This window comes from Mus musculus, chromosome 2 (genome assembly GCF_000001635.26).
Source record: "Mus musculus strain C57BL/6J chromosome 2, GRCm38.p6 C57BL/6J".
NCBI lineage: Eukaryota > Metazoa > Chordata > Mammalia > Rodentia > Muridae > Mus > Mus musculus.
In genome coordinates this window covers 178,383,163-178,398,285 of record NC_000068.7, presented here as the reverse complement: position 1 = coordinate 178,398,285, position 15,123 = coordinate 178,383,163, and the positions used below count along the sequence as shown (strand labels likewise).

Here is a 15,123-nt window from a genome sequence, read left to right as displayed (position 1 = left end):
CATTGGCAGCAATCTGCAAGTAGTTCTGCTTTCCTGATAGCCTTGGCCAAGATAAATACAGGCTCTTTTATCCCAATCTTTGTGACTAATACTTATACCTTGAGATAACATTGTACCCATTACACACAGATATGTTTATACATGTATATGTTACATAATGACTCAAAGGTGCCAAAGCTGTAGCAAAATTTAAAGAGTTTCAGAAAGTCCTGAGAGATCAAGTCTGGGAGACTTACAGGGATGCAGAGTCTCTGTAGGAATGAGGTCATGAACCCAGGCTGGAGGGGTACTGGAGATTTTGATGCTGCCATAAACTATAGGAACAATGTATGGTAAAGTTTATAGAGATGAGAAAATACCCAAGTCCAGATGAATGAATAGGTGGATAGGCAAGGTGACAGTTTAATTAGGTCCTGTTAACTTTGAGAACAGAGACAGCAGGCCCCTGAGGCAACCTGAAAGGGGTTCCTTGTCAGTCCCTTCACACGTGTGCACACACACACACACACACACACACACACACACACACACACAGAGATGACAGGTGGTGGAGGTGTTCCCATCAGAATGTCAGGTGTCCTCTTCATTCAGCCTAGGTAAAAGAGTCTCACCCTCTCTTTAGTATGCTATGTCCACTAAGTTCTCAGGCCTGGTTTTCCTCATATGATTTTAATACACCCATATAATCTACAGTACAAATGTATTTGAATAAACTTATAGAGTATCACCCTTTCTGCTTTGGGGAATAAGTTATGTTTGTACCTGTGGTTGGCACTGAAAAGATGGTGGTGGTTAAGTGTCCACTAAGTGTAGAGTCATCCTGTCCTCAAAGTGGAATCAAATGCTGCTAGAAAAACAATCTCAGGGCAGGATGGATATGTTGTACAATGTGGTAGGGCACCATCTGATCTTAATAGTAGTGTTAATAAATGCCATTCAGTAACACCAGTTATCCAAACAGTTGCATTGCCATTAGAGTTGTGAGCACTGTTCTGTCTTATAATTAGAAGTTTAATTCACTAACCAGAATTTTCAGCTCTGACAAAAATTGGTAACAAGGTTGAGGACAGCTCTTGTTGAGAATAATTTTTAGTTTGGCTTTGAGTATGAAAGATGATAAAATTTGCCAGTGCTGAACCATTTGTCTGCTGTGTGGTTAGCAAGTAGGATTTTCAGGTGCTATTTGTGATTAAAAATATACATAGCTGAAAGACTAAAATTATAATGAATGAAATTTGCCTTTGGGTACTACTTCAGTAAATGGGATAGATACAGATGTTTTCTACAGAGTACCTGCTAAGAGCTGGTTCTACATTACAAAATAAACAGAGTTGGATTTGTGTGCTGTAGTTGTCAGCTTTTGAGCTAATAGAACAAAATTCTCAGTGGTAAAAGAATGTAGAACGTGTTACAGCTTGTCACCTTTCATTTATAGACAGCACATACATTGTGCTAACTGACCAGATGCGGGTTACTTTATTTCTTCTGCCTGGAGACTTCATCATGATTGGAAACAGGCTGGTTAATCACCTACACACATGGCTATTTACAATTCTCAAAGTCAAAATGTGTTAAGTAAATTAATGATTCAAATAACAGATAATGTTACCTTTTCATCTATTGTGTTCTTGCAATTAATAATTTAAATTCCCATGAACGAAATCTTAAGAGTGCTAGCATTATATACTGAGCCCTCTTACTGTAAAGTAAATTACAGCTTTTCATCTTAGCTGTTTTAGTTGAGTACAGTCACTTTGAAAAGCTGTAATTTGCTTTTGCAGTATTTCCATTGCTAAAACATTTCAAATCTGTTATAAAGTGGCAATTCTTTCTGAATAGATTAAGTATTGATAACCTATTTTTAAAATAGGAAGCTTTATTTTTTATATACTCTATCTTGATCATGCTTTTTTCTTTATCAACTTCTCCCAGATCCACCCCATCTTTATGCCTTTCTTCTTCTCTCTTTTCCCCCTTCTTCCCTCCTCAAGAAAAAAAAAATCAAAGCAATAATACAAAATAAAAAGTGCCCAGCAACAAAACAATCCATTTTGTGTTGGGCACCTACTGCTGGGCTTGGAGCCTGCCCTGAAATGCTTGAATAATACCTAGTAACATTCCACTAGGAAAAAACATGGCTTCCTATCAGGTTTCAACTGCAAATAACTAAAAGGTGAGATTTTAACTAAAAGTCAAACCTCTCAAGTCACTTAGAGATTCATGAGAGTAAGAAATGTTGATTTGTTATATAAAAGAATGAAGTATGTCTAAAAGTTAATGAGGCCAGTTTATATAAACACCTCAGATAATAAATGATTGTTAAATTGATTTAAAATTAACATGCCAATAATAATTTATTCAGGTAAAAACCAAGTATTGGAAAGTTTCATACCTCAAATCTGTGCCCTGGTTATTGATTCAAGAGTGAATTTTTGCATTCAGCAGGAGGTAAATCTCTTTTTAGACCTAAAAATGAAAAAGTAAATGATAAAATAACTTATCTTAGACTAAGTTTCTTAAATTAATTTCATGGGGTATATTTATATTTCTGTTGCCTGAGTAATTCATTGCCTGACAATGTAATTTCTAAATAATCAATTAAAATCTATAATTGAATGAATTTATGTATATATATATATCACTAGTGTGAGAATCTATACTGCCAAGGTACTAGGAGTTTTCTAGTATGTAGATGCCAATATAGCAAGTAGTTTTGTATGTGTACATGCATATGCAGAACCATAAGAACAAAAACTAGGTAGCTGCTTATTTGTTCCCTTAAGTCTTAGAATAGTTTTGTGTGTTTTCACAGTGGGTGGGAAAGCTTCAGTAAAGGAGCCATCCTGTGCTGAAGTGCATTCTAGACTTGACATTCTTTCCTTCTTTGGGCTTACATTCCCTACTTAGAATTTTAAGTTCATGTATCTATTTCTCTATGTGCTTCCTAGAAAACAAAGTTACTTTTTTTTTCTCTTTCAGGCTTTAAAAAAAATGAATTTGATGCTTGACAGAATACCTCAAGATGCCAACAAAATACTTTCTAATCAAGAAATGTTAACTCTCATGTAATAATTTTTAATAATTTGTTCTATAAACTGATTAACAATTTTAAGAAACATGCAATCACAAATTTGAATTAAGTAATACAGTCAGTCTGACAAGCTTATAAATTTTGATATAATATGCTATTTATATTTTCTCCAAAAGTCATTTAAACTAGCCAATTTATTTTTCCCAAACACAATGGGCTTTCTATCTAATTGATATTAGTTTAGTATATAATTTCTTATTTTAATTCACAGGAGTAATATGGGAGAAAGGATTTTAGATGTAGGAGGTAAGTATGTCTTTCCAAGATTTGAAATCACTTCAAATTTATGAATGTTATATATACATTTGACAAAATTATTAGATTCCATGTATTAACATTATAGAATACACCAAAGGAACTATAATCTGTTTATCTAGACTAAAAGAAGAATTTTTAATTAATAAAAACAAGGAGATGTCTTGGAACAAATAATTTGTCATGATAACAAAAATTAGATAAATACAAGTGTGCCCACCTAGTGATAGTTAGGAATGGCAACTTAACACTCTAATACATTGGAAATACTTGTGCTGAACATTTTTTTAAATGACTTATTAAAATTATGTCTAATTTTTTGTAGTTGATAGACAATTTTTAAACAATATTTACTACAAAGAACTTAATTTTTCTTTAGATTCTTATGGGTAAATTTTGATTTAGTGACATATATAGAATAAAGTATGACTTTAATATGTACTCTGATATAACTGTAAACATAACAAAATGCTATATATTGTATAAATTGTTTTTCAACGTACAATTATAAAGAAATGGTAAAGTTTTAAATGATTCATAGTATTTTTTACTTTAAAAAATGAACAATTGAATAAGAAAAAAAATAAACATTTTCTTATTTCTTTTGTTTTTATGCCTTACGAAATGGAGTTTTATAAGCTTAGACTCTTGACCTCTAAACTGACTAATATTTTTTTTAAGATTATGAATTACAGGTAGGCATTGTGGAAGCTTTGTGTAGAATGACCACAGAAAAACGGAGACAAGAACTGGCATATGAATGGTTTTCAATGGACTTTATTGCTAATGCATTTAAGGAAATTAAAGACTGTGAATTTGAAACAGTAAGTCGTATGTATAAAAATAACAAGTTTAGTAAAAATTTTTATATAATTTTTATTTTTAAGACCTTTTTTGTTTTTGAAAACTAGGATTGCAGAATATTTCTCAACTTGGTAAATGGCATTCTTGGTGATAAAAGAAGGTAAGCTTGATGTAACATGCATCTATTTGTTGGTAAGGAAGTAGAGCTGAGCTCAATGATGAGTGTTTATAATTTTTATTGTACTGTGAAATATGTGGCTATTTGTTCAAGACAGTATTTATGTAGCATACAGTATAAACTAGTACACTACTAACCCTAAATACTCCTGATGGCTTTGTTTGGCTCTGTATTTAGAAGGAAAACTGCATCTTATTTTTTAGCTCATATTAATAACTGAGTGCCTTAATTTGGTGTACTCTGATTGAGAATTGCATGTATATTATTATTTGGTGTTTAAGGAATGATAAAAATCTGGACATCTACATACTGGAGTGAAAATGTATAAATAACATAAGTAGAATTTTTATTATTTAATATCAGAAACAAGCATGAAATGATAGAAAATATAAATTTCACCATTAAAATTTATGTGTATGGGTTTTTTGCCTCCATATATGTCTTGCTTTATGTACATGCAATCCTGAAACAACCAGAAAAGAGTGTTGTATAACCTGGAACTGGATGGAGTTAAAAGGTTGTAAGAAGCCATGTGGGCTCTGGAAATTGAACTCAGATGTCCTGGAAGGAACAGCAAATTCTCTTAACTGCTAAGCCGTCTTTCCACCCAAAGCAACAGCATAGTGTAATACCTGGGCCCTGGGAATGTTCTGAATAAATGACATTCGCTTTATTTACTGAGGAAGTAAAAGATAGGGCTAGACCTAAATGCATTGAATCTTATTGCCTGTGTTTAAATCATAGATTCCCATTAATTCTATTCTGTAAGTTATTTAATCTTAATATCTTCAGTTTCCTTAGCTGTGTGATAGGAATACTAATAATACTTATGTTTGTTAAAGAGACTGACTAAAGTACTTTAAGTAGTATCTTACGAGAAAAATGTTCTAAGAATTTAGCCACTTTTACCATCAACAATGACTCCTATCTACTTTTTACACATTCAAGTCCCATAGGAACTTCCATTGTATTAATATGTAAGTGTAATTAGGAACAGTTGTTCATATTTGAAATGATATTTTCAATTGATATAATTCCTTTAGTCAAAGTGGTAAGTAAATACTATCCTTAAAGTAATAATGCTTTACTTTACCTAAACAGATTTCCAATAAATTTTTGTTTAAAATAGTAATGGCATGGCCTGCCTTGGTGTTTTTCACCTATTTTTATTTCAGTTACTTGCAAGGTTACAACAGGAGTATCATATTTGAGGCCAGCTCAGACAAGAGTGAGACCCTATCTCAAAAATGGAATTAAACAGATTATTTTATTTAAACATTTTACAAGAATCAACTTCCCCTTAATTCTAGATATTGTTTTGTAGATATAACTTGAGCAAGTTAATTATTGGAAAGCTGAATTTCTAATTCTGAATTCCATCTAATTTCTGTGTAAAACACTTAAGTAGCAGTCCCTTGTTCTAAATTATCTAAATGCTAGACATTTCAGCTGTCTTCATCTACTTATACTTTATCTCTTGAAAGCATTCAGGGAATGTTCTACTAAAATCATGTGTTGCTGATTTCTAAAATTAAATTTATTTTTTTCCTAAATTGTTTTGTGTTTTAGGGTCTATACATTTCCTTGCTTGTCAGCATTTCTTGGTAAATATGAGGTAAGTTTTAAATTCATACAAACCTCAACTATTGGATAATTTTTAAATAAAAGTTAAATGAATTATGGAGTACATAATGTTTTAAAATATTAAAGTGCTAGACTTAGACGATGCTATAGCTAACTACTCCTGTCCTTACTGTGACAGCAGGAAAAGATGGACTAGCTCATCTTAGCAGAGAGGGAGAAGAGCAAGACTTCTAGTTCATTACCTTCCTCTCCTCCTCAAAGGCATTGCTGCTGCTGATCATATTCAGACTACTTTCATTCTCTGTTAATACTTAAAATGGTTTTGATTTCTCCATCTAATTTCTGCGTAAAACACTTAAGTAGCAGTCCCTTGTTCTAAATTATCTAAATGCTAGACATTTCAGCTGTCTTCATCTACTTATACTTTATCTCTTGAAAGCATTCAGGGAATGTTCTACTAAAATCATGTGTTGCTGATTTCTAGAATTTAAAAAAAAAACTCTAATAGTTCAGTCATGACTATAACCTGGTGATAATTTCCCATGTTTTGTAAGCATCATATATACTAGTTTTATATATTATGTTAGCTGCAGATACCATCAGATGAAAAACTTGAGGAATTCTGGATCGATTTTAATCTTGGGAGCCACACTCTGTCATTCTACATTGCTGGAGATGAAGAAGTAAGCTCTTACCCTTTTGTGTCACTGTATACACACATGTGAAGGACATTCTTTAATTTACTTTCAGAATACATGTTTGCATATCTTTTTTTAGCCATTCTTTTGATAGATTTTAGCATTAACTTTTATTTTTAGGTTGTATAAGCTATCATGCTAATTAAAATGAAACTTCTTTAAGTTTTTTTATGTTAATAAAATTAGCACTAAATTTTAATACTAATTTTAACATAAACCTTTCAGAAATGAATATTAACAAGATTTAAATTTTGGGGGTCACATGAACAAAATGAATCAACAGTAAAAGAGACAGCATGAAGACTGCTCAGTGGTACAGTGCTTAGCCTGTGGGAGGCCCTTGGACATTCAGACACTTCCTGAGAACTAACATTCTCAGGGACAGATGACAGCAAATGGTTTTACTCATACTTGAAACCTCCTGGGAAGATGTGAGGGAGGTGTAGAAGTGAATTTTAGTTCTATTTGGTTATCATAGTCATCTGTATTCTGAGGTGGAATATTTCTTATTGTCCTGTTTGTTACCTGAGGAAAGATATTGAAGTCATTACTTCCTAGCAATCACTTCATATTTGGTATAGTGGCGTACATCTGGCTAGAACTGTGAAATCACCACCAGATTCTGATAGAGTTGATCAGCAATTACTAATCTTGTTGTGGTTGCTGATATTATAAGGAGACTCTTAACCTTTTAAATCTAGTATTATTTTTTTAGAATCCTACAAGTGAATGTTAGCCAATACTTTCTAGGGTTCGCACATACTTTTTCTGCTAGAATACCTTCATAGAATGCTTATTTTCAGAAACTATTGGAGTGTAGTTATTAATGTCTTACTGGTTTAGATTGGTGTACTAGATGACCTAGACCAGAATAAGTCCACCTATAAATTATTTTCTAAATAGTGATCAAGATGCTTGGAGATTCTTCTCAGAATTATACTTGAATTCTCTTTCCTCTAAATCTCTGTGATAATATGTTCTTCCTATACCCTTTGCTGTCCCTGGAAATCATTCTTTACATAGTGACAATTTAAACCCCCATATTTGTCTCTTTAATGTAGCATATAAGACATTTTACAGCTTTGGTTCCTAGATATCCCTTTGAGAGATAAACAGTCTCTGTGTTTGAGCTACCCACATTTCACATCTTATAGGTCCCCTCTAGCCCCTTCCCCCAGGATCCCTCTTGCAGATCTTTGCAACCTAGTGTCTGTGATAGTTTAACTGGCAACTTATCACAGTCTAGAATCACCGGGAAGAGTTTTAACGAATAATGATCTAGATTAAGTTGGCCTGTAGGCATGGTTGGAGAGGTGGGAGATTGACTCGATTCTTTTTTTTTCTATTAGATATTTTCTTCATTTACATTTCAAATGCTATCCCCAAAGTCCCCTATACTCCCCCCCCCGCCCTTCTCCCCAACCCACCCACTCATGCTTTCTGGCTCTGGCATTCCCCTGTACTGGGGCATATGATCTTCTCAAGACCAGGGGCCTCTCCTCCTATTGATGGCCAACTAGGATTCTTAATTGATGTTGGAAGATATACCCACCTGGCATCATTCAATGGGTGTCAGGGGAGGGGGAGTAAACTGAGCACAGAGCAAGTCAGGACCCATGTCTTGCTTCACTGTCTAATCTTGACAAGGATGTGATGCCTCAGGGTTTTGCCTTAATGTCCCCACAGTTATGAACTGTAACCTAAAACTGTACATCAAATAAACCTACTGCCTCTAAGTTGCTTTTTGACAGGATATTTTATCACAGCAACAGACATGTGAGTAGAGCAGCTCCTTCTAATTTATGTTTTAGTAAAAGTACCATCTGCTTGTAAATGGGTTCTCTGGTATAAAGTAGCCTTGCCACTAAGTTAAGAACCATGTTGTCTAATGTTTTTTTCTCTCATTATAGTAGTTACTGAAAATAATTCTGTTTTTCTGTCTCATAAAATATTAGGAATGTGGTTTTTAGGGCTCATTATTTTTAGAATGAATAAATGGAATATTTGAGGAGCAGAAAGTTGCATGTTTAGTGATAGATGGTACATGAGATAGGAGAAAGACAAACCACTGTAAAGCCACTTAGACTTCAACTGAAATTGATATTGAAGTATTAAATCAGGAATAAATATATACTCAAGGTGTTTTTCCTTCTAAATTTAAGGATCACCAATGGGAAGCTGTCACTGTACCTGAAGAAAAAGTTCAGATGTACAACATTGAAGGTACTAAGCTCATTTTTTTTTTTGTAATTGTCTTTTTTAGTTCCTGTCATAAAGAATAGAACCTGCTGCCTCTTTGAGATAAGACAGAGTACTGAAAACAAAACATCTGTAGATACTCACATTCCACACCCCACTTTTATCTAAAATCTGCAGTATTTGGTCTGAACAGTCCAATGTTGGTGTTTTCAAGGTTCTACCATTTCTTTCTCATTTGTTTTATTAAATTCGAACATATCATGTCTCCATTCCTGTAACAGGAGTTGCATAATGGCACTGCTGGACAAAATTATGAAACCTAGCAGACTGGTAAAGGCCATATTAAGTAAATATATATGTTAATCACTTATGAAGACATATATCTCATCATAGTTTTAATTTGCATTTGAGTTCTTTTTCTACACGAGTTCTCTGGCTGTTCGTGTGCTCTCCTCTGAAAACATCTGTGTGAGCATCTGTTTTCCATCTTCTGCTGACCTGTCTTTTCACTTCTGAAGTTGTTGTGTGTTCTCTAATACCAATCCTTTGGTAGATACATTTCATGAATATTTTCCTAGTCTGTGTCTTGATTTATAATTTTGGAGGGGAGGGCAAAGAAAAGCCATTAAATTTGAAGTCTAGTTGATTAGATATTTTTGTTATGTTTTGTTTTCCCTGTGTGGTTGTTCCTTTGTAACCTAAGAAGTCTGTCATTCTCACAGAGCCTTTCTGTTTTGTGTTTTAATATGGTGAATGAAATCCAATTAATTTTTGTCTGAGTTGACAAAAATTGTAGGAGATTATGTGGATTTATAACTACTATTTGCTGAAATGACTTTATTTCTGAGTTTCTTTGTTTCCATAATCATATGCTGTGCCATTGAACATTACTGCTCTGGTTCCTCTGTGAAGTCTCGTGGCTCTGTAAGACTGGTCTTGCATCCTATGAATTCCTTTGATCTACTTAAATGTTGTGTGCCAGTACCACAGTGTTCTCAGCATTTCGTGTTCATAATGTAGATAATTTATTTTTCGATATTTTGGAGTTTTCAGAAACACAGCCTTTGGAATATCCATATACATTTTTAAAGGTCTTATTAGTCATTTCAGAAAATTTACTGGAATTAACACTATAGATCAGAATGGGGATACCTGAAATAGAACTGTAATTCATAGAGATCCAGTTCTTCTGTATTTGTGTCCTCTAAACAATGTTTTATATTTTTCATTATGTCATATAGATATTTTGATAAATTTACTCTCAAATATTCCCTTTTGCCTTTTATGATGAAAAACATAATCTTTAATTTCATTTTCAGATATGTCCTACTGGTATATGAAATGTACTTTCCTTGTATCTTACAACCTTGCCAAGTCAACTGTTTAATTCTGATGATTCTGTAGATTCTTGAAGGTGTTCCATTGTCAGTCATGTTTTTAAATGATGGTAGTTTTATTCTCTTTTCCTTCCCTGTTTCTTCCTTATAAAATGGAGAAGGCTTCCAATACAATTATGAATAGAGGTGATAAAAAGTGGATTTCTTGCAGACTTTTTGAATGTAGCTTCGGGGAAGGTGATACATAACTATAAAAGTGCTATGTTAACTAAGTGGCCTGGTGGACACCCTGCATCAGGCTGAGAAGGCTAATGATAATTCATGTGCCTTTACATATGAAACCATCATGGGTAATTCAAGTTAGTCAACATCCATCCCTCCAATCATCTCTATATTTGCTCATTTAAAACCATTTCTTCTGCTACTTGGTCCCTAGACAGTGTTTCTTTCTTCTTCAAAACAGATAAATTTGATGTATGTTTACCTAGAATTTGTATAAATGGAATCATATGTAACAATTTTCTGATTATGTTGTTTCAAATTTATTTCAGCTACTTGATGTGTTATTGTTGGGTTAGAATTCCATCAAATGGCTATAACTTAATTAATTAATCCATGCCCAGGGAACTTTTGGACATTTGGATTGTTGCAAATTTTAGCCGCTGCTGTAAATATTAATGTATAATCAATCTGTACATCTATGCTTTACTTCTCTCAGTCCAATTACTAGGGAGTACAGTGCTTGTCTCATACCAAAGGTATGTGCTTATCTATTCAACTTTAGAAACTTCCTAAGTGTTGGCTAAAATCTTACCAGTCTAGGTTTTAACCTCGGTGTGTAAGAGATTGAGTCTCTGTATCAGCAAGATGGGTCACTGGCTAATGATACTTGCTGCCAAATGAGCTTGACTCCACAGGACCTGCATGATGGAAAGACAAAATCCACCCCTGGGATTGTCCTCTGACCTCTACATATACGCTGTGCATTTGTGCCTACATACCCACGCTTGCATTCACCTGCACACACTGAGACAAAAATCTAATAGCTTTCTTAAGGAACTGATTTCAATGTCATTGAGTCCTAACTTCTCTTGTCTTACTGCTCTAGCAATAAGAACTATCATTGCATTATTAAGAGATTATGAGAATAAATATTTCATCTTGTTTCTGATGTCAGGAGAATAGCAAAAAATAACATTTCTCATCATTGAGTATTTTATACTGTCTTGGTCTGTTTCCTGTTACTATAACAAGATACTTGTGATTGAATAAATATATAACAAGAAAAAGTTGATTTGAGTTTGTAGTAGTGGAGCCTGGGAGTCTTATGATCATATCACTAGTGTACTTGTTTAATCCCTGGCAAAAAGTCTTCATGGTGGGAAGCAGAAGGGACTGTGTGGGAAGTCGTTTTGAGGAACCTGAGCTCACCTTTATAATAACCTTCTCTAGCTGCTCCATAAAAGTGAGAAGCTACTAATCTGTTTATGGGCCAGATATCTGCCACTAATTATTCAGCATTGCCAGAATGAGGAATTTTCAATTTGAGTTTTACTGACAGTGAACCACCATATTCATATCATAGAACATTTGGGCAGTTTTTCATTTGTCTTAAATAATTTAATATATTTCACAGAATTACTTCTTGAAATTGTCTGTTTTTATTGATCTGAATTGCTTTTGGCTTTTTTCTAAAGTTACTATTTCATTAGTACCAGTGATACACTGGTATTATTTCCTGTCAAGTCACTTTATGATTGATGTTGTATTTAGAGTTATAGAAGTTCTGAGTAATTCTTCACCAAAAAGATGCCAGAGAGAGAGAGAGAGAGAGGGGGGGGGGGGAACTTTGGACTCTCTGTGGGCAGTGGTGGCCCATGTTGCCTTTTAATTTCTATAAATTTATCCCAAAAGTGTGGTTATTTTAGTTTATTTAACTATGAACCTTTTGAGTTTCTATCTTAACCTAAGAGGCTATAGCATCTACAGTTGTGCTTTGTAGAGAAAATTCTAGCTCAGCTCACAGTCCAAACTCTAGCATATATTGTAAGTAAGGAAATGACTGCATTTAAGACTGACCTGTTTCAGGAAGCATTTTATATTTAAGCCAGGTCAGCAATTGGAGAATTAATTTTTAATAATTAAAATACTTAAATTATGCTTTATAATTGTACATAGTTGGGAGGTACAGCATATTTCTGCATATGCACATAGGAAGTCCTAGTCAGAGAAATCAGGTAGAAAAGCTTAGTAGGAGGACTCAGTAGCCTTTTCTGTCCATCTCCTTGTACTGCCCAGAAAATAAGGTTCATAGTTCTTTTAAAGTCTGCATTTACTACTTACCAACTCTAAGTCAATTTTGAAAGAAAAATTTCTATATTTTCTTTTCTTACTAATTTCTGTCCTTGTTACATTCTGTTGTACATCTCTAAAGTTTTAACTGCCAAGATACTTTACTCCTGGAATTAAAATTTCTCTCTGTGTATGTATATTTACATTGGCTTCTCCACACTTGACACTGGTGACTACAATTTATTTTTTAAATGTCTCAGCTGAGCTCCAAATGTTCAGAGAACACTACTGTTCTCATAATATTATCCTAAAGAGTGTTTCCTTTATTTTCTGACCAATGGTGTATGATGAAAACTGCTTGGTTAACTCCAGTTAGGAAGCTATTCTTTGTTTTAATACTTGAAAATCTCTCCTTTGACAAATTCTATTGCATGTTTAATTGTAGCAGGGCATAGATGGGGGGGGGGACACATGTGAGAGACATGGTATACATGGAAGAAGTCAAGAGGGCAACTTTTGGGAGTTGGTTCTTTCTTTCCATCATGTGGGTGCTGAGGCCTTTGAAGTTCAGGGTCATCAGCTTTTGGCAGCAAGCATCATTACCCTCTGGTCTAATGTAACCACACCTAAAGGCCATTCTTCGCTATTTCCTCCCCACTTACCTGTCACTTCCCTCTTCCTTGTATTCCTACTTCTGGTGTATTTTGTAGTTGTCCTCTCTCTCTGTTCCCTGTTCACTATGACATGGTGATTAATGGGAAGACTAAATATTGGTTTCTTTGATATATGGATTACAAAATCATTTTAAATGATTTTTCAATTAAAGCACATTATTACATTCATACTGGAATCAGATATCTTGATGTATTACTAAAGTCTAGCATATTGATATCTGAGCAAGAAACTAAATAAGATGTTTTTTAATCTTAGTAAGATTACTAATTTAAAAGCAAATTATAGTTCAAGACATCAGAGCAAACACCAGAAAAATCTCACCAAACATATTGATAAAGTACAGCAAACATCACTGTATTGCTGTATAAGTAAATGGTCACAACTCGTGATAGATGAATCTTTGTACAAAGAATTATCCAAAATTATAATTCTAATCCTGTAGGTTTGCAGTGGAAGAAAACACTTCATTTAATAGATACTTATACATGACAGGAAAAATGCAATTCAGAAGCATGAAACAGTTATTAGTAAGATCCCATAAAGATTTATAAATGTATAAATAATTTTCATCAGAACATGAAATAATCTTAAAACCACATGAGCTTTTACCTCTGAAACATGAAATTTTAAGATTGGGCTCACATGACTTGTTTAAATTCTTAGTTGTACCATTTTAGTAAGAAACAGAGCAGCACTTTTATTAGTTACCAATTCTTAGTGCCACCAAAGGCCATTACTGTGGCAAAAGGCCATTACTGTGGCAAATCCCATATATGTACAAAAGAAAGACATTTCCTGTTTGGGCAATCCTTATAAGAGTTTTAAAACTATATTCTTCATGAAAATATTTGTTTGTAGGGCAGATCAGAGTCACATCACTGTGGATATAATGTTCCCTACTCTTTGTGTTCTGTATACTCTGTGGGACAGGTGTGGAGGCTTTTCAGTCACTAGCAGGAGCTCCAGCAGAGGCGAGCAGGAGCACTTGTGTGTTAGGACTTACTCTGTACAGGCAGATTGATGAGTTACTAGGCGGCTCTCCATGTGTCCTTGTTGGTGTTGAATGTAGACTCCTCATATACTGGGACTGGAGTATGTCATTATTGAGTTGAGAAGTATCTTGAGAATAAGGATTGTATCTTCCTTCCTCCTAAAACCCTGGATTTTTTTTTATTAAAATGTTATTAATAGTCAATATGTAGATTTAACAGAGATATTTGTATATGTGTATATCTAGGAATAATGTAAGCATGAATTCAAGCTATTTTCTTTACCTTAAAGGAAGCACCTTTTTCAGGCACGTTCATGGGATATTTTAAGAATTGGTTAGGACCTGAAAACTAGAAGTCTCTAGTTAGGGCATTATTGTGCAACATAGATGAGGATACTGAACCTGAAATATAAGTTGACTGATTTGTTTTTATATTAGTAATAGAGTTGAGTAAACACCCAGTTTAAAAGAATTGGATTTTGATTCAATTTGATATTTTATTTATAATATACAGACTAGTATAATGGAGATTAATATATTATCATTAATGTTATTTTCTATATACAGTGAGAGAATCAAAGAAGCTACTGACTCTAACTTTGAAAAATATAGTAAAAATTAGTAAAAAAGAAGGAAAAGAGTTACTTTTTTATTTTGATGAATCATTAGAAATCACCAACGTGACTAAAAAAGTTTTTGGTGGAAATAAGTATAAGGTAAGCTTTTAAAACCTTGTTCAGCAAATAGTATTATCATGGTTTTGTAAACTCAGTTTGGGACTGTAAGATTAATTGCTTTTTCTATTAGCAAATTCCTACAATGGCATAGATTTTAGCTCTTTAAAATTACACTGTGAAGGGGGCTGGCAAGGTGGCCCAGTGGGTACAGGCACTTTGCCGCCAAGTCTGAAGACCAGATCCACGTTTGTTAGAAGGAGAAAACTGATCTCACAGGTTGTCCTCCAACCACTACATGTGCACTATGGCACATGTGAACGAACACACAGCGAAGCTGTACCG

At 33.9% G+C, this 15,123-nt stretch overlaps 1 protein-coding gene across 7 annotated transcripts in view; it reads left to right on the top strand.

The window, feature by feature from the left end:
- Sycp2 (synaptonemal complex protein 2) overlaps positions 1-15,123 on the top strand; it is a 62,482-nt gene that overhangs the window by 9,491 nt on the left and 37,868 nt on the right. For 6 of the 7 annotated variants that reach the window (XR_003953467.1, NM_177191.3, XM_030251758.1 and 3 more), the window contains 9 exons: positions 2,363-2,448; positions 2,980-3,065; positions 3,303-3,337; positions 4,028-4,170; positions 4,258-4,310; positions 5,898-5,943; positions 6,500-6,595; positions 8,773-8,833; positions 14,672-14,820. Coding sequence is in view for 6 of the 7 variants with exons in the window: in NM_177191.3 (NP_796165.2) it covers positions 2,363-2,448; positions 2,980-3,065; positions 3,303-3,337; positions 4,028-4,170; positions 4,258-4,310; positions 5,898-5,943; positions 6,500-6,595; positions 8,773-8,833; positions 14,672-14,820 (755 nt within the window). In the remaining variant the exon portion in view is untranslated. Of the gene's footprint in view, positions 1-2,362; positions 2,449-2,485; positions 3,066-3,302; positions 3,338-4,027; positions 4,171-4,257; positions 4,311-5,897; positions 5,944-6,499; positions 6,596-8,772; positions 8,834-14,671; positions 14,821-15,123 lie in introns of those variants that run through there. The other variant, XM_006500664.3, reaches the window with a different exon arrangement.